The 19199-nt window shown below is 50.2% G+C and overlaps 1 protein-coding gene across 3 annotated transcripts in view; it reads right to left on the reverse strand.

The window, feature by feature from the left end:
* Window positions 1-6554: 6554 nt before the first annotated feature.
* The window catches only part of bag1 (BCL2 associated athanogene 1), a 47107-nt gene continuing 34462 nt past the window's right edge, over window positions 6555-19199 (reverse strand). The window contains exons 6-7 of one of the 3 annotated variants that reach the window (XM_055910798.1): window positions 13077-13139; window positions 6555-11707 (exon numbers count right to left, since the gene is read on the reverse strand). In XM_055910798.1, coding sequence (XP_055766773.1) covers window positions 11615-11707; window positions 13077-13139 — 156 coding nt within the window. In that variant the 3' untranslated portion in view covers window positions 6555-11614. Of the gene's footprint in view, window positions 11708-12293; window positions 12351-12872; window positions 12930-13076; window positions 13140-19199 lie in introns of those variants that run through there. The other 2 variants (XM_055910800.1, XM_055910799.1) reach the window with 2 other exon arrangements.

Genomic DNA, 19199 nt, shown 5'->3' on the forward strand with positions numbered 1-19199 from the left:
GACCCAGGTACAGCCCCCCCACCCTGCCAACATCATGATCACCATGTGGTTTCTCTGACCCAGGTAGAGCCCCCCCCCCACCCTGACAACATCATAATCACCATGTGGTTTCTCTGACCCAGGTACAGCCCCCCCCTGCCAACATCATGACCATGTGGTTTCTCTGACCCAGGTACAGCCTCCCCACCCTGACAACATCATGACCACCATGTGGTTTCTCTGACCCAGGTACAGCCCCCCCCCTGCCAACATCATGACCATGTGGTTTCTCTGACCCAGGTACAGCCCCCCCCCCCCCCCCCCCCCCACCCTGACAACATCATGACCATGTACAGTAAGAGAGCGGAAGATCAATAAAAAAAAACTCCAGAGGACAACCTGTTGAGAACCCCTCCAGAGGGCAACGTGTTGAGAACCCCCTCCAGAGGGCAACGTGTTGAGAACCCCTCCAGAGGGCAACGTGTTGAGAACCCCTCCAGAGGACAACATGTTGAGAACACCTCCAGAGGGCAACATGTTGAGAACCCCTCCAGAGGGCAACCTCCAACGTGTTGAGAACCCCTCCAGAGGGCAACCTCCAACGTGTTGAGAACCCCTCCAGAGGGCAACCTCCAACATGTTGAGAACCCCTCCAGAGGGCAACATGTTGAGAACCCCTCCAGAGGGCAACATGTTGAGAACCCCTCCAGAGGGCAACCTCCAACATGTTGAGAACCCCTCCAGAGGGCAACATGTTGAGAACCCCTCCAGAGGGCAACATGTTGAGAACCCCTCCAGAGGGCAACCTGTTGAGAACCCCTCCAGAGGGCAACCTCCAACGTGTTGAGAACCCCTCCAGAGGGCAACCTCCAACGTGTTGAGAACCCCTCCAGAGGGCAACCTCCAACATGTTGAGAACCCCTCCAGAGGGCAACCTCCAACATGTTGAGAACCCCTCCAGAGGGCAACGTGTTGAGAACCCCTCCAGAGGGCAACATGTTGAGAACCCCTCCAGAGGGCAACATGTTGAGAACCCCTCCAGAGGGCAACCTGTTGATAACCCCTCCAGAGGGCAACCTCCAACATGTTGAGAACCCCTCCAGAGGGCAACATGTTGAGAACCCCTCCAGAGGGCAACATGTTGAGAACCCCTCCAGAGGGCAACCTCCAACGTGTTGAGAACCCCTCCAGAGGGCAACCTCCAACGTGTTGAGAACCCCTCCAGAGGGCAACATGTTGAGAACCCCTCCAGAGGGCAACATGTTGAGAACCCCTCCAGAGGGCAACATGTTGAGAACCCCTCCAGAGGGCAACGTGTTGAGAACCCCTCCAGAGGGCAACATGTTGAGAACCCCCTCCAGAGGGCAACATGTTGAGAACCCCTCCAGAGGGCAACCTCCAACGTGTTGAGAACCCCTCCAGAGGGCAACCTCCAACGTGTTGAGAACCCCTCCAGAGGGCAACGTGTTGAGAACCCCTCCAGAGGGCAACGTGTTGAGAACCCCTCCAGAGGGCAACGTGTTGAGAACCCCTCCAGAGGGCAACCTCCAACGTGTTGAGAACCCCCTCCAGAGGGCAACCTCCAACGTGTTAAGAACCCCTCCAGAGGGCAACGTGTTGAGAACCCCTCCAGAGGGCAACATGTTGAGAACCCCTCCAGAGGGCAACGTGTTGAGAACCCCTCCAGAGGGCAACGTGTTGAGAACCCCTCCAGAGGGCAACCTCCCTCAATCATAGTGGCTCTGGATCAGAGAGTCTGTTAAATGACTCCCTACTGTAGTGACTCTGGATCAGAGAGTCTGCTAAATGACTCCCTACTGTAGTGACTCTGGATCAGAGAGTCTGCTAAATGACTCCCTACTGTAGTGGCTCTGGATCAGAGAGTCTGTTAAATGACTCACTACTGTAGTGGCTCTGGATCAGAGAGTCTGCTAAATGACTCACTACTGTAGTGGCTCTGGATCAGAGAGTCTGTTAAATGACTCACTACTGTAGTGGCTCTGGATCAGAGAGTCTATTAAATGACTCACTACTGTAGTGGCTCTGGATAAGAGACTCTGTTAAATGACTCACTACTGTAGTGGCTCTGGATCAGAGAGTCTGCTAAATGACTCACTACTGTAGTGGCTCTGGATCAGAGAGTCTGCTAAATGACTCACTACTGTAGTGGCTCTGGATCAGAGAGTCTGCTAAATGACTCCCTACTGTAGTGGCTCTGGATCAGAGAGTCTACTAAATGACTCACTACTGTAGTGGCTCTGGATCAGAGAGTCTGCTAAATGACTCACTACTGTAGTAGCTCTGGATCAGAGAGTCTGCTAAATGACTCACTACTGTAGTGGCTCTGGATCAGAGAGTCTGCTAAATGACTCACTACTGTAGTGGCTCTGGATCAGAGAGTCTATTAAATGACTCACTACTGTAGTGGCTCTGGATAAGAGAGTCTGTTAAATGACTCACTACTGTAGTGGCTCTGGATCAGAGAGTCTGCTAAATGACTCACTACTGTTGTGACTCTGGATCAGAGAGTCTGCTAAATGACTCCCTACTGTAGTGGCTCTGGATCAGAGAGTCTGCTAAATGACTCCCTACTGTAGTGGCTCTGGATCAGAGAGTCTGCTAAATGACTCACTACTGTAGTGGCTCTGGATCAGAGAGTCTGCTAAATGACTCACTACTGTAGTGGCTCTGGATCAGAGAGTCTGCTAAATGACTCCCTACTGTAGTGGCTCTGGATCAGAGTCTGCTAAATGACTCACATGTAATGTGATACATAGACTTCATTACAACAAGACACACAGTGCATTAAGAAAGTATTCAGACCCCTTGACTTTTCCCCCAGAATGTTACGTTACAGCCTTCTTCTAAAATGGATTTAAATCCCCCTCATCAATCTACAAACAATACCCCATAATGACAAAGTAAAAACAGGTTTTTAGAAATGTTTGCACATTTATTAAAAATACAAAACTGAAATATCACATTGCCATAAGTATTCAGACCCTTTACTCAGTACTTTGTTGAAACACCTTTGGCAGCGATTACAGCCTTGAGTCTTCTTGGGTATGACGCTACAAGCTTGGCACACCTGTATTTGGGGAGTTTCTCCATTCTTCTCTGCAGATCCTCTCAAGCTCTGTCAGGTTGGACGGGGAGCGTCGCTGCACAGCTATTTTCACGTCTCTCCAGAGCTGATCGATCGGGTTCAAGTCCGGGCTCTGGCTGGGCCACTCAAGGACATTCAGAGACTTGTCCTGAAACCACTCCTGCGTTGTCTTGGCTGTGTGTTTAGGGTTGTTGTCCTGTTGGAAGGTGAACCTTCACCCCAGTCTGAGGTCCTGAGCAGGTTTTCATCAAGGATCTGTCTGTACTATGCTCCGTTCATCTTTCCCTCGATCCTGACTAGTCTCCCAGTCCCTGCCGCTGGAAAACATCCCCACAGCATGATGCTGCCACCACCATGCTTCACCATAGGGATGGTGCCAGGTTTCCTCCAGACGTGACGCTTGGCACTCAGGCCAAAGAGTTCAATCTTGGTTTCATCAGACCAGAGAATCTTGTTTCTCATGGTCGGAGTCCTTTAGGTCCCTTTTGGCAAACTCCAAGAGGGCCGTCATGTGCCTTTTACTGAGGAGTGGCTTCTGTCTGGCCACTCTACCATAAAAGCCTGATCCTTGGAGTACTGCAGAGATGGTTGTCCTTCTGGAAGGTTCTCCCATCTCAACAGAATGACCATCGGGTTCTTGGTCACCTCCTTGACCAAGGCCCTTCTCCCCCGATGGCCGGGCGGCCAGCTCTAGGAAGAGTCTTGGTGGCTCCAAAATTCTTCTATTTAAGAATGATGGAGGCCACTGTGTTCTTGGGGACCTTCAATGCTGCAGAAATGTGTTGGTACCCTTCCCCAGATCTGTGCCTCGACACAATCCTGTCTTGGAGCTCTACGGACAATTCCTTTGATCTCACAGCTTGATGTTTGCTCTGACATGCACTGTCAACTTGTGGACCTTTATATAGACAGGTGTGGGCCTTTCCAAATCATGTCCAATCAACTGAATTTACCACAGGTGGACTCCAATCAAGCTGTAGAAACATCTCAAGGATCAATGGAAACAGGATGCACCTGAGTTCAATTTCAGGTCTCATAGCAGAGTCTGAGTACTTATGTAAATTATGTATTTCAGTTTCATACTTTTAATAAATTAGCAAACATTTCTAAAAACCTGTTTTCGCTTTGTCACTATGGGGTAGTGTGTGTAGATTGATGATAATTTTTTATACACTGCTCAAAAAAATAAAGGGAACACTAAAATAACACATCCTAGATCTGAATGAATGAAATATTCTTATTAAATACTTTTTTCTTTACATAGTTGAATGTGCTGACAACAAAACCACACAAAAATTATCAATGGAAATCACATTTATCAACCCATGGAGGGCTGGATTTGGAGTCACACAAAAATAAAGTGGAAAACCACACTACAGGCTGATCCAACTTTGATGTAATGTCCTTAAAACAAGTCAAAATGAGGCTCAGTAGTGTGTGTGGCCACGTGCCTGTATGACCTCCCTACAACGCCTGGGCATGCTCCTGATGAGGAGGCGAATGGTCTCCTGAGGGATCTCCTCCCAGACCTGGACTAAAGCATCCGCCAACTCCTGGACAGTCTGCGGTGCAACGTGGCGTTGGTGGATGGAGCGAGACATGATGTCCCAGATGTGCTCAATTGGATTCAGGTCTGGGGAACGGGCGGGCCAGTCCATAGCATCAATGCCTTCCTCTTGCAGGAACTGCTGACACACTCCAGCCACATGAGGTCTAGCATTGTCTTGCATTAGGAGAAACCCAGGGCCAACCGCACCAGCATATGGTCTCACAAGGGGTCTGAGGATCTCATCTCGGTACCTAATGGCAGTCAGGCTACCTCTGGCGAGCACACGCCAGCATTCAAAAGTGACCAAAACATCGAGAAAGCATAGGAACTGAGAAGTGATCTATGGTCACCACCTGCAGAACCACTCCTATATTGGGGGTGTCTTGCTAATTGCCTATAATTTCCACCTGTTGTCTATTCCATTTGCACAACAGCATGTGAAATTTATTGTCAATCAGTGTTGCTTCCTAAGTGGACAGTTTGATTTCACAGAAGTGTGATTGACTTGGGAGTTACATTGTGTTGTTTAAGTGTTCCCTTTATTTTTTTGAGCAGTGTATATTTAATCAATTTTAGAATAAGTCTGTAACGTAACAAAAAGTGGAAAAGGGGAAGGGGTCTGAATACTCTCTGAATGATCTGTATAAAGGTGTGAAAGTGAAGACAGATGTTGGATTTGTTAACCTGCTGAATGGACAGAACACACTGCATCTGAAACTACATATTCAATATGACTGCGTTTACACAGACAGCTCAATTCTAATATTCTTCCCACTAATTGCGTCTTTTGATCAACTAGATTAGCTTTTTTGTCAAAAATAGGGGAAAATATCAGAATTCATCAGCCTGTGTAAATGCAGCTACTTTTGACCAGGGTGCTGGGAGCTAGTGCACTACTTTTGACCAGGGTGCTGGGGGCTAGTGCACTACTTTTGACCAGGGTGCTGGGAGCTAGTGCACTACTTTTGACCAGAGTGCTGGGAGCTAGTGCACTACTTTTGACCAGGGTGCTGGGGGCTAGTGCACTACTTTTGACCAGGGTGCTGGGGGCTAGTGCACTACTTTTGACCAGAGTGCTGGGAGCTAGTGCACTACTTTTGACCAGAGTGCTGGGAGCTAGTGCACTACTTTTGACCAGGGTGCTGGGGGCTAGTGCACTACTTTTGACCAGGGTGCTGGGGGCTAGTGCACTACTTTTGACCAGAGTGCTGGGGGCTAGTGCACTACTTTTGACCAGAGTGCTGGGGGCTAGTGCACTACTTTTGACCAGGGTGTTGGGAGCTAGTGCACTACTTTTGACCAGGGTGCTGGGGGCTAGTGCACTACTTTTGACCAGGGTGCTGGGGGCTAGTGCACTACTTTTGACCAGAGTGCTGGGAGCTAGTGCACTACTTTTGACCAGGGTGCTGGGGGCTAGTGCACTACTTTTGACCAGGGTGCTGGGAGCTAGTGCACTACTTTTGACCAGGGTGCTGGGGGCTAGTGCACTACTTTTGACCAGGGTGCTGGGGGCTAGTGCACTACTTTTGACCAGGGTGCTGGGGGCTAGTGCACTACTTTTGACCAGGGTGCTGGGGGCTAGTGCACTACTTTTGACCAGGGTGCTGGGGGCTAGGGTACTACTTTTGACCAGGGTGCTGGGAGCTAGTGCACTACTTTTGACCAGGGTGCTGGGGGCTAGTGCACTACTTTTGACCAGGGTGCTGGGAGCTAGTGCACTACTTTTGACCAGGGTGCTGGGGGCTAGTGCACTACTTTTGACCAGGGTGCTGGGGGCTAGTGCACTACTTTTGACCAGGGTGTTGGGGGCTAGTGCACTACTTTTGACCAGGGTGTTGGGGGCTAGTGCACTACTTTTGACCAGGGTGTTGGGGGCTAGTGTACTATATTATCACAGGATGCCAGTTCAGACAGACACAGTTTAAATCCCAACAGCTTTTTATCTGAAACGACACACTATAACATGGCTCCACTAGGCAGTCAGCATCACATCCTGTCACTGGCCAGACTGACCATTAGTGACATCACATCCTGTCACTGGTCAGACTGACAATTAGTGACATCACATCCTGTCACTGGTCAGACTGACCATTAGTGACATCACATCCTGTCACTGGTCAGACTGACCATTAGTGACATCACATCCTGTCACTGGTCAGACTGACCATTAGTGACATCACATCCTGTCACTGGCCAGACTGACCATTAGTGACATCACATCCTGTCACTGGTCAGACTGACCATTAGTGACATCACATCCTGTCACTGGTCAGACTGACCATTAGTGACATCACATCCTGTCACTGGTCAGACTGACCATTAGCGACATCACATCCTGTCACTAGAAAGCAGTACAGAATCAATCGCCAGCTCAATATCAGCCGTCTCTTCGTAATTGCAACACGTATCAGCAAACACCACACATTTTCAAAGTCTGAAGGATTATTTCATTTTGGTTCTTTTACTTTGTTAAAAATATCCTACATACACAGCACCTTTTCTTAAGTCCCTGAGGACCAAAGGCTGGGGACATTGTTAAGAGGCTGCAACAGTCAGTGATGTCTTCTCTACCCCAGCACACACACAGAAGTCATTACAAGGGTAGTCTGCTGCATGTTGCCATGCTAAATAAATACATTAGAACAACTCATAAATGTCACTTTTCCTTATTAAGTGTCCTAGCTTTGGCCCGATAGGGCTACCACATAGGTCTCTGTCCAGAACTAGAGCACTACGTTGGAATAGGGTTCCACTAGAGGTGTCCTAGAGTGGCTCCAGGCCTGGAGAGCGATGATGACTCCACTAGAGGTGACCTAGAGCTGATGACTCCACTAGAGGTGACCTAGAGCTGATGACTCCACTAGAGGTGACCTAGAGCTGATGACTCCACTAGAGGTGACCTAAAGCTGATGACTCCACTAGAGGTCTCCTAGAGCTGATGACTCCACTAGAGGTGTCCTAGAGCTGATGACTCCACTAGAGGTGTCCTAGAGCTGATGACTCCACTAGAGGTGTCCTAGAGCTGATGACTCCACTAGAGGTGTCCTAGAGCTGATGACTCCACTAGAGGTGTCCTAGAGCTGATGACTCCACTAGAGGTGACCTAGAGCTGATGACTCCACTAGAGGTGTCCTAGAGCTGATGACTCCACTAGAGGTGTCCTAGAGCTGATGACTCCACTAGAGGTGTCCTAGAGCTGATGACTCCACTAGAGGTGTCCTAGAGCTGATGACTCCACTAGAGGTGTCCTAGAGCTGATGACTCCACTAGAGGTGTCCTAGAGCTGATGACTCCACTAGAGGTGTCCTAGAGCTGATGACTCCACTAGAGGTGTCCTAGAGCTGATGACTCCACTAGAGGTGTCCTAGAGCTGATGACTCCACTAGAGGTGTCCTAGAGCTGATGACTCCACTAGAGGTGTCCTAGAGCTGATGACTCCACTAGAGGTGACCTAGAGCTGATGACTCCACTAGAGGTGTCCTAGAGCTGATGACTCCACTAGAGGTGTCCTAGAGCTGATGACTCCACTAGAGGTGTCCTAGAGCTGATGACTCCACTAGAGGTGTCCTAGAGCTGATGACTCCACTAGAGGTGTCCTAGAGCTGATGACTCCACTAGAGGTGACCTCGAGCTGATGACTCCACTAGAGGTCTCCTAGAGATGATGACTCCACTAGAGGTGTCCTAGAGCTGATGACTCCACTAGAGGTCTCCTAGAGCTGATGACTCCACTAGAGGTCTCCTAGAGCTGATGACTCCACTAGAGGTGTCCTAGAGCTGATGACTCCACTAGAGGTGTCCTAGAGCTGATGACTCCACTAGAGGTGTCCTAGAGCTGATGACTCCACTAGAGGTGTCCTAGAGCTGATGACTCCACTAGAGGTCTCCTAGAGCTGATGACTCCACTAGAGGTGTCCTAGAGCTGATGACTCCACTAAAGGTGTCCTAGAGCTGATGACTCCACTAGAGGTCTCCTAGAGCTGATGACTCCACTAGAGGTCTCCTAGAGCTGATGACTCCACTAGAGGTGTCCTAGAGCTGATGACTCCACTAGAGGTGTCCTAGAGCTGATGACTCCACTAGAGGTGTCCTAGAGCTGATGACTCCACTAGAGGTGTCCTAGAGCTGATGACTCCACTAGAGGTGTCCTAGAGCTGATGACTCCACTAGAGGTGTCCTAGAGCTGATGACTCCACTAGAGGTGTCCTAGAGCTGATGACTCCACTAGAGGTGTCCTAGAGCTGATGACTCCACTAGAGGTGTCCTAGAGCTGATGACTCCACTAGAGGTGACCTCGAGCTGATGACTCCACTAGAGGTCTCCTAGAGATGATGACTCCACTAGAGGTCTCCTAGAGCTGATGACTCCACTAGAGGTGTCCTAGAGCTGATGACTCCACTAGAGGTCTCCTAGAGCTGATGACTCCACTAGAGGTGTCCTAGAGCTGATGACTCCACTAGAGGTGTCCTAGAGCTGATGACTCCACTAGAGGTGTCCTAGAGCTGATGACTCCACTAGAGGTGTCCTAGAGCTGATGACTCCACTAGAGGTCTCCTAGAGCTGATGACTCCACTAGAGGTGTCCTAGAGCTGATGACTCCACTAGAGGTGTCCTAGAGCTGATGACTCCACTAGAGGTGTCCTAGAGCTGATGACTCCACTAGAGGTCTCCTAGAGCTGATGACTCCACTAGAGGTGTCCTAGAGCTGATGACTCCACTAGAGGTGTCCTAGAGCTGATGACTCCACTAGAGGTGTCCTAGAGCTGATGACTCCACTAGAGGTGTCCTAGAGCTGATGACTCCACTAGAGGTGTCCTAGAGCTGATGACTCCACTAGAGCTGATGACTCCACTAGAGGTCTCCTGGAGCTGATGACTCCACTAGAGGTGTCCTAGAGCTGATGACTCCACTAGAGGTGTCCTAGAGCTGATGACTCCACTAGAGGTGTCCTAGAGCTGATGACTCCACTAGAGGTGTCCTAGAGCTGATGACTCCACTAGAGGTGTCCTAGAGCTGATGACTCCACTAGAGCTGATGACTCCACTAGAGGTCTCCTGGAGCTGATGACTCCACTAGAGGTGTCCTAGAGCTGATGACTCCACTAGAGGTGTCCTAGAGCTGATGACTCCACTAGAGGTGTCCTAGAGCTGATGACTCCACTAGAGGTGTCCTAGAGCTGATGACTCCACTAGAGGTGTCCTAGAGCTGATGACTCCACTAGAGGTGTCCTAGAGCTGATGACTCCACTAGAGGTGTCCTAGAGCTGATGACTCCACTAGAGGTGTCCTAGAGCTGATGACTCCACTAGAGGTCTCCTGGAGCTGATGACTCCACTAGAGGTCTCCTGGAGCTGATGACTCCACTAGAGGTGTCCTAGAGCTGATGACTCCACTAGAGGTGTCCTAGAGCTGATGACTCCACTAGAGGTGTCCTAGAGCTGATGACTCCACTAGAGGTGACCTAGAGCTGATGACTCCACTAGAGGTGTCCTAGAGCGGCTCCAGGCCTGGAGAGCGATGATGACTGAAGACAGTAGTGTTGCTCAAAGAGCAACATAGGACCAGGGCAGAGTCACAGCAGAGAGAGAGGGAAGGGATATGTTGATTTAGTAGACGAGGAAATCCATTTGAATTCAATCGCTTTTTGACAGCGTCCCTTTTGATTTAAACAAAACGTTCCATCTCTGTTTGCCCATGGAAGAAGAGGACAGGAAGTGACTTTTGAGACCTGAATGCCAAAACATTCAGGAGATAAAGGTCCTCAAAGTTAACTCATTTTGCATACCCCACCATACCACGAGACATTTCAATGAAAAAGACCCCACCATACCCCATCATAATACCCCACCATACCACGAGACATTTCAATGAAAAAGACCCCACCATACCCCATCATACCCCACCATGCCCCATCATACCCCACCATACCACGAGACATTTCAATGAAAAAGACCCCACCATACCCCATCATACCACGAGACATTTCAATGAAAAAGACCCCACCATACCCCATCATACCCCATCATACCACGAGACATTTCAATGAAAAAGACCCCACCATACCCCATCATACCACGAGACATTTCAATGAAAAAGACCCCACCATACCTCACCATACCCCATCATACCTCACCATACCCCACCGTACCCCACCATACCCCACCATACCACGAGACATTTCAATTAAAAAGACCCCATCATACCTCACCATACCCCACCATACCCCACCATACCACGAGACATTTCAATGAAAAAGACCCCACCATACCTCACTATACCTCACTATACCCCACCATACCCCATCATACCTCACCATACCCCACCATACCCCACCATACCACGAGACATTTCAATGAAAAAGACCCCATCATACCTCACCATACCCCACCATACCCCACCATACCACGAGACATTTCAATGAAAAAGATTGATGGTTGAGATCGATATCGTTTAAAAGTTTACAAACAACAGGGTCGTCATACCATTTAGTCATTTCTTGAAAAAAATATGTTTGAATAAAATATGTGGACAATATTTAAGCTTTAACATAAATGATCTAAAAACGTGTAAACCCAGATTTATTTCAGATTCACATGTTGTAGCTTAGACCCTATTTCACATCATCTGAGGTCGTGTGGTGGCCGGCATCGGCTGAGACACAACGTGCTCTTGAATACAGAATGGGTGTCATACATTCTAATAGGCCAACTTCTGAGCACCTTTATGTCTTCGCTGTTTTGGCATTCAGGTCCCGAAAGTCACTTTCTGACCACTTCTAAAACGGGCAACTACGTATGGAAGGTTTTGTTCAAATCGAAAGGGATGCTGTCAAAAAGGTCATTGAAATCAAATGGATTTCCCCAGATCCCAGACGGTGACCCAGTGGAGACCAGGGCAGATGGAGAGATGTGGAGCAGCAGAGGGATGGACATGATGGCAGATCCCAGACGGTGACCCAGTAGATCTCTGTCAACTAGTAGATCTAAGAATCTGCCAGGGCCAGGTTCTTAGACTGGATCTTAGCCAAGTGCTCTAAAATCCCTGCTTCTATCTTGTCACACTGAGCCAGGAATCCCTGGAGGAGGAAGAGGAGGAGACAGTTAATCCCTGGAGGAGGAAGAGGAGGAGACAGTTAATCCCTGGAGGAGGAAGAGGAGGAGACAGTTAATCCCTGGAGGAGGAAGAGGAGGAGACAGTTAATCCCTGGAGGAGGAAGAGGAGGAGACAGTTAATCCCTGGAGGAGGAAGAGGAGGAGACAGTTAATCCCTGGAGGAGGAAGAGGAGGAGACAGTTAATCCCTGGAGGAGGAAGAGGAGGAGACAGTTAATCCCTGGAGGAGGAAGAGGAGGAGACAGTTAATCCCTGGAGGAGGAACAGGAGGAGACAGTTAATCCCTGGAGGAGGAAGAGGAGGAGACAGTTAATCCCTGGAGGAGGAAGAGGAGGAGACAGTTAATCCCTGGAGGAGGAAGAGGAGGAGACAGTTAATCCCTGGAGGAGGAAGAGGAGGAGACAGTTAATCCCTGGAGGAGGAAGAGGAGGAGACAGCTAATCCCTGAAGGAGGAACAGGAGGAGACAGTTAATCCCTGGAGGAGGAAGAGGAGGAGACAGTTAATCCCTGGAGGAGGAAGAGGAGGAGACAGTTAATCCCTGGAGGAGGAAGAGGAGGAGACAGTTAAATGACTGCTTCTATCTTGTCACACTGAGCCAGGAATCCCTGGAGGAGGAAGAGGAGGAGACAGTTAATCCCTGGAGGAGGAAGAGGAGGAGACAGTTAATCCCTGGAGGAGGAACAGGAGGAGACAGTTAATCCCTGGAGGAGGAACAGGAGGAGACAGTTAATCCCTGGAGGAGGAAGAGGAGGAGACAGTTAATCCCTGGAGGAGGAAGAGGAGGAGACAGTTAATCCCTGGAGGAGGAAGAGGAGGAGACAGTTAATCCCTGGAGGAGGAAGAGGAGGAGACAGTTAATCCCTGGAGGAGGAAGAGGAGGAGACAGTTAATCCCTGGAGGAGGAAGAGGAGGAGACAGTTAATCCCTGGAGGAGGAAGAGGAGGAGACAGTTAATCCCTGGAGGAGGAAGAGGAGGAGACAGTTAATCCCTGGAGGAGGAAGAGGAGGAGACAGTTAATCCCTGGAGGAGGAAGAGGAGGAGACAGTTAATCCCTGGAGGAGGAAGAGGAGGAGACAGTTAATCCCTGGAGGAGGAAGAGGAGGAGACAGTTAATCCCTGGAGGAGGAAGAGGAGGAGACAGTTAAATGAATGCTTCTATCTTGTCACACTGAGCCAGGAATCCCTGGAGGAGGAAGAGGAGGAGATAGTGGATATTCTCAGACCATCGTAGTAACCCTGTAATTACTAGTAACCACTTACTAACAGCATGGTTTATATTACTCAAGTGGAAGAAGGACCTACTCGTTGATCAGAAAGGAAACAGACTCACCTGAACTGTTTTCACTAGTCCCTTTTTCTTCATCCGACAGTCACCAAAGTTCTCTGGTAAAGTCTGTTAACAGGACATCGTTGTTTTAGTGTTTACAAAGTAACCTGTGATAAGACCCGCAGCTAGCGATTCTCTACTCAACAAATCTGTGTTACCAGTCCACCTGACTACAACTACGTGTGTTTGTTAGTAAAGTTGTGTTACCACAGAGTCCACCTGCTTTAGGAGCTAGGGGGTTAGGGGGAACAGTACTAAGTGTAGGAGGGTTAGGGGGACCAGTACTAAGTGTAGGGGGGTTAGGGGGAACAGTACTAAGTGTAGGAGGGTTAGGGGGACCAGTACTAAGTGTAGGAGGGTTAGGGGGGACCAGTACTAAGTGTAGGAGGGTTAAGGGGACCAGTACTAAGTGTAGGGGGGTTAGGGGGAACAGTACTAAGTGTAGGAGGGTTAGGGGACCAGTACTAAGTGTAGGAGGGTTAGGGGGACCAGTACTAAGTGTAGGAGGGTTAGGGGGACCAGTACTAAGTGTAGGAGGGTTAGGGGGACCAGTACTAAGTGTAGGAGGGTTAGGGGACCAGTACTAAGTGTAGGAGGGTTAGGGGACCAGTACTAAGTGTAGGAGGGTTAAGGGACCAGTATTAAGTGTAGGAGGGTTAGGGGGACCAGTACTAAGTGTAGGAGGGTTAGGGGGACCAGTACTAAGTGTAGGAGGGTTAGGGGACCAGTACTAAGTGTAGGAGGGTTAGGGGGGACCAGTACTAAGTGTAGGAGGGTTAAGGGGACCAGTACTAAGTGTAGGAGGGTTAGGGGACCAATACTAAGTGTAGGAGGGTTAGGGGACCAGTACTAAGTGTAGGAGGGTTAAGGGGACCAGTACTAAGTGTAGGAGGGTTAGGGGGACCAGTACTAAGTGTAGGAGGGTTAGGGGACCAGTACTAAGTGTAGGAGGGTTAAGGGACCAGTACTAAGTGTAGGAGGGTTAGGGGGACCAGTACTAAGTGTAGGAGGGTTAGGGGGACCAGTACTAAGTGTAGGAGGGTTAAGGGGACCAGTACTAAGTGTACGAGGGTTAGGGGGACCAGTACTAAGTGTAGGAGGGTTAGGGGACCAGTACTAAGTGTAGGAGGGTTAAGGGACCAGTACTAAGTGTAGGAGGGTTAGGGGGACCAGTACTAAGTGTAGGAGGATTAGGGGGACCAGTACTAAGTGTAGGAGGGTTAAGGGGACCAGTACTAAGTGTACGAGGGTTAGGGGGACCAGTACTAAGTGTAGGAGGGTTAGGGGACCAGTACTAAGTGTAGGAGGGTTAGGGGGACCAGTACTAAGTGTAGGAGGGTTAGGGGACCAGTACTAAGTGTAGGGGGGTTAGGGGGAACAGTACTAAGTGTAGGAGGGTTAAGGGGACCAGTACTAAGTGTAGGAGGGTTAGGGGGACCAGTACTAAGTGTAGGAGGGTTAGGGGGACCAGTACTAAGTGTAGGAGGGTTAAGGGGACCAGTACTAAGTGTAGGAGGGTTAGGGGGACCAGTACTAAGTGTAGGAGGGTTAGGGGGACCAGTACTAAGTGTAGGAGGGTTAGGGGGACCAGTACTAAGTGTAGGAGGGTTAGGGGGACCAGTACTAAGTGTAGGAGGGTTAGGGGGACCAGTACTAAGTGTAGGGGGGTTAGGGGGAACAGTACTAAGTGTAGGAGGGTTAGGGGGACCAGTACTAAGTGTAGGAGGGTTAGGGGACCAGTACTAAGTGTAGGAGGGTTAAGGGACCAGTACTAAGTGTAGGGGGGTTAGGGGGAACAGTACTAAGTGTAGGAGGGTTAAGGGGACCAGTACTAAGTGTAGGAGGGTTAGGGGGACCAGTACTAAGTGTAGGGGGGTTAGGGGGAACAGTACTAAGTGTAGGAGGGTTAGGGGGAACAGTACTAAGTGTAGGAGGGTTAGGGGGACCAGTACTAAGTGTAGGAGGGTTAAGGGGACCAGTACTAAGTGTAGGAGGGTTAGGGGGACCAGTACTAAGTGTAGGAGGGTTAGGGGACCAGTACTAAGTGTAGGAGGGTTAGGGGGACCAGTACTAAGTGTAGGAGGGTTAGGGGACCAGTACTAAGTGTAGGGGGGTTAGGGGGAACAGTACTAAGTGTAGGAGGGTTAAGGGGACCAGTACTAAGTGTAGGAGGGTTAGGGGGACCAGTACTAAGTGTAGGAGGGTTAGGGGGACCAGTACTAAGTGTAGGAGGGTTAAGGGGACCAGTACTAAGTGTAGGAGGGTTAGGGGGACAAGTACTAAGTGTAGGAGGGTTAGGGGGACCAGTACTAAGTGTAGGAGGGTTAGGGGGACCAGTACTAAGTGTAGGAGGGTTAGCGGGACCAGTACTAAGTGTAGGAGGGTTAGGGGGACCAGTACTAAGTGTAGGGGGGTTAGGGGGAACAGTACTAAGTGTAGGAGGGTTAGGGGGACCAGTACTAAGTGTAGGAGGGTTAGGGGACCAGTACTAAGTGTAGGAGGGTTAGGGGACCAGTACTAAGTGTAGGAGGGTTAAGGGACCAGTACTAAGTGTAGGAGGGTTAGGGGGACCAGTACTAAGTGTAGGAGGGTTAGGGGGACCAGTACTAAGTGTAGGAGGGTTAGGGGGACCAGTACTAAGTGTAGGGGGGTTAGGGGGAACAGTACTAAGTGTAGGAGGGTTAGGGGGACCAGTACTAAGTGTAGGAGGGTTAGGGGACCAGTACTAAGTGTAGGAGGGTTAAGGGGACCAGTACTAAGTGTAGGGGGGTTAGGGGGAACAGTACTAAGTGTAGGAGGGTTAAGGGGACCAGTACTAAGTGTAGGAGGGTTAGGGGGACCAGTACTAAGTGTAGGGGGGTTAGGGGGAACAGTACTAAGTGTAGGAGGGTTAGGGGGAACAGTACTAAGTGTAGGAGGGTTAGGGGGACCAGTACTAAGTGTAGGAGGGTTAGGGGGACCAGTACTAAGTGTAGGAGGGTTAGGGGGACCAGTACTAAGTGTAGGAGGGTTAGGGGGACCAGTACTAAGTGTAGGAGGGTTAGGGGGACCAGTACTAAGTGTAGGAGGGTTAGGGGGACCAGTACTAAGTGTAGGAGGGTTAGGGGGACCAGTACTAAGTGTAGGAGGGTTAGGGGGACCAGTACTAAGTGTAGGAGGGTTAGGGGGACCAGTACTAAGTGTAGGAGGGTTAGGGGGACCAGTACTAAGTGTAGGAGGGTTAGGGGGACCAGTACTAAGTGTAGGAGGGTTAGGGGGACCAGTACTAAGTGTAGGAGGGTTAGGGGGACCAGTACTAAGTGTAGGAGGGTTAGGGGGACCAGTACTAAGTGTAGGAGGGTTAAGGGGACCAGTACTAAGTGTAGGAGGGTTAGGGGGACCAGTACTAAGTGTAGGAGGGTTAGGGGACCAGTACTAAGTGTAGGAGGGGGACCAGTACTAAGTGTAGGAGGGGGACCAGTACTAAGTGTAGGAGGGTTAGGGGGACCAGTACTAAGTGTAGGAGGGTTAAGGGGACCAGTACTAAGTGTAGGAGGGGTTAGGGGGAACAGTACTAAGTGTAGGAGGGTTAGGGGGAACAGTACTAAGTGTAGGAGGGTTAGGGGGAACAGTACTAAGTGTAGGAGGGTTAGGGGGACCAGTACTAAGTGTAGGAGGGTTAGGGGGACCAGTACTAAGTGTAGGAGGGTTAAGGGGACCAGTACTAAGTGTAGGAGGGTTAAGGGGACCAGTACTAAGTGTAGGAGGGTTAGGGGGACCAGTACTAAGTGTAGGAGGGTTAGGGGGACCAGTACTAAGTGTAGGAGGGTTAGGGGGACCAGTACTAAGTGTAGGAGGGTTAGGGGACCAGTACTAAGTGTAGGAGGGTTAGGGGGACCAGTACTAAGTGTAGGAGGGTTAGGGGGACCAGTACTAAGTGTAGGAGGGTTAGGGGACCAGTACTAAGTGTAGGAGGGTTAGGGGACCAGTACTAAGTGTAGGAGGGTTAGGGGGACCAGTACTAAGTGTAGGAGGGTTAGGGGGACCAGTACTAAGTGTAGGAGGGTTAGGGGGACCAGTACTAAGTGTAGGAGGGTTAGGGGGACCAGTACTAAGTGTAGGAGGGTTAAGGGGACCAGTACTAAGTGTAGGAGGGTTAGGGGGACCAGTACTAAGTGTAGGAGGGTTAGGGGGACCAGTACTAAGTGTAGGAGGGTTAGGGGGACCAGTACTAAGTGTAGGAGGGTTAGGGGGACCAGTACTAAGTGTAGGAGGGTTAGGGGGACCAGTACTAAGTGTAGGAGGGTTAGGGGGACCAGTACTAAGTGTAGGAGGGTTAGGGGGACCAGTACTAAGTGTAGGAGGGTTAGGGGGACCAGTACTAAGTGTAGGAGGGTTAGGGGGACCAGTACTAAGTGTAGGAGGGTTAGGGGGACCAGTACTAAGTGTAGGAGGGTTAGGGGGACCAGTACTAAGTGTAGGAGGGTTAGGGGGACCAGTACTAAGTGTAGGAGGGTTAGGGGGACCAGTACTAAGTGTAGGAGGGTTAAGGGGACCAGTACTAAGTGTAGGAGGGTTAAGGGGACCAGTACTAAGTGTAGGAGGGTTAGGGGGACCAGTACTAAGTGTAGGAGGGTTAGGGGGACCAGTACTAAGTGTAGGAGGGTTAGGGGGACCAGTACTAAGTGTAGGAGGGTTAGGGGGACCAGTACTAAGTGTAGGAGGGTTAGGGGGACCAGTACTAAGTGTAGGAGGGTTAGGGGGACCAGTACTAAGTGTAGGAGGGTTAGGGGGACCAGTACTAAGTGTAGGAGGGTTAGGGGGACCAGTACTAAGTGTAGGAGGGTTAGGGGGACCAGTACTAAGTGTAGGAGGGTTAGGGGGACCAGTACTAAGTGTAGGAGGGTTAGGGGGACCAGTACTAAGTGTAGGAGGGTTAGGGGGACCAGTACTAAGTGTAGGAGGGTTAGGGGGACCAGTACTAAGTGTAGGAGGGTTAGGGGGACCAGTACTAAGTGTAGGAGGGTTAGGGGGACCAGTACTAAGTGTAGGAGGGTTAGGGGGACCAGTACTAAGTGTAGGAGGGTTAGGGGGACCAGTACTAAGTGTAGGAGGGTTAGGGGGACCAGTACTAAGTGTAGGAGGGTTAAGGGGACCAGTACTAAGTGTAGGAGGGTTAGGGGACCAGTACTAAGTGTAGGAGGGTTAAGGGGACCAGTACTAAGTGTAGGGGGGTTAGGGGGACCAGTACTAAGTGTAGGAGGGTTAAGGGGACCAGTACTAAGTGTAGGAGGGTTAGGGGGACCAGTACTAAGTGTAGGAGGGTTAGGGGGACCAGTACTAAGTGTAGGAGGGTTAGGGGGACCAGTACTAAGTGTAGGAGGGTTAGGGGGACCAGTACTAAGTGTAGGAGGGTTAGGGGGACCAGTACTAAGTGTAGGAGGGTTAGGGGGACCAGTACTAAGTGTAGGAGGGTTAGGGGGACCAGTACTAAGTGTAGGAGGGTTAGGGGGACCAGTACTAAGTGTAGGAGGGTTAGGGGGACCAGTACTAAGTGTAGGAGGGTTAGGGGGACCAGTACTAAGTGTAGGAGGGTTAGGGGGACCAGTACTAAGTGTAGGAGGGTTAGGGGGACCAGTACTAAGTGTAGGAGGGTTAGGGGGACCAGTACTAAGTGTAGGAGGGTTAGGGGGACCAGTACTAAGTGTAGGAGGGTTAGGGGACCAGTACTAAGTGTAGGAGGGTTAGGGGGACCAGTACTAAGTGTAGGAGGGTTAGGGGGACCAGTACTAAGTGTAGGAGGGTTAGGGGGACCAGTACTAAGTGTAGGAGGGTTAAGGGGACCAGTACTAAGTGTAGGAGGGTTAGGGGGACCAGTACTAAGTGTAGGAGGGTTAGGGGGACCAGTACTAAGTGTAGGAGGGTTAAGGGGACCAGTACTAAGTGTAGGAGGGTTAGGGGGACCAGTACTAAGTGTAGGAGGGTTAGGGGGACCAGTACTAAGTGTAGGAGGGAGGGGACCAGTACTAAGTGTAGGAGGGTTAGGGGACCAGTACTAAGTGTAGGAGGGTTAAGGGGACCAGTACTAAGTGTAGGAGGGTTAAGGGGACCAGTACTAAGTGTAGGAGGGTTAAGGGGACCAGTACT

The sequence above is a fragment of the Salvelinus fontinalis genome, unplaced genomic scaffold (assembly GCF_029448725.1).
Source record: "Salvelinus fontinalis isolate EN_2023a unplaced genomic scaffold, ASM2944872v1 scaffold_0031, whole genome shotgun sequence".
Lineage (NCBI taxonomy): Eukaryota > Metazoa > Chordata > Actinopteri > Salmoniformes > Salmonidae > Salvelinus > Salvelinus fontinalis.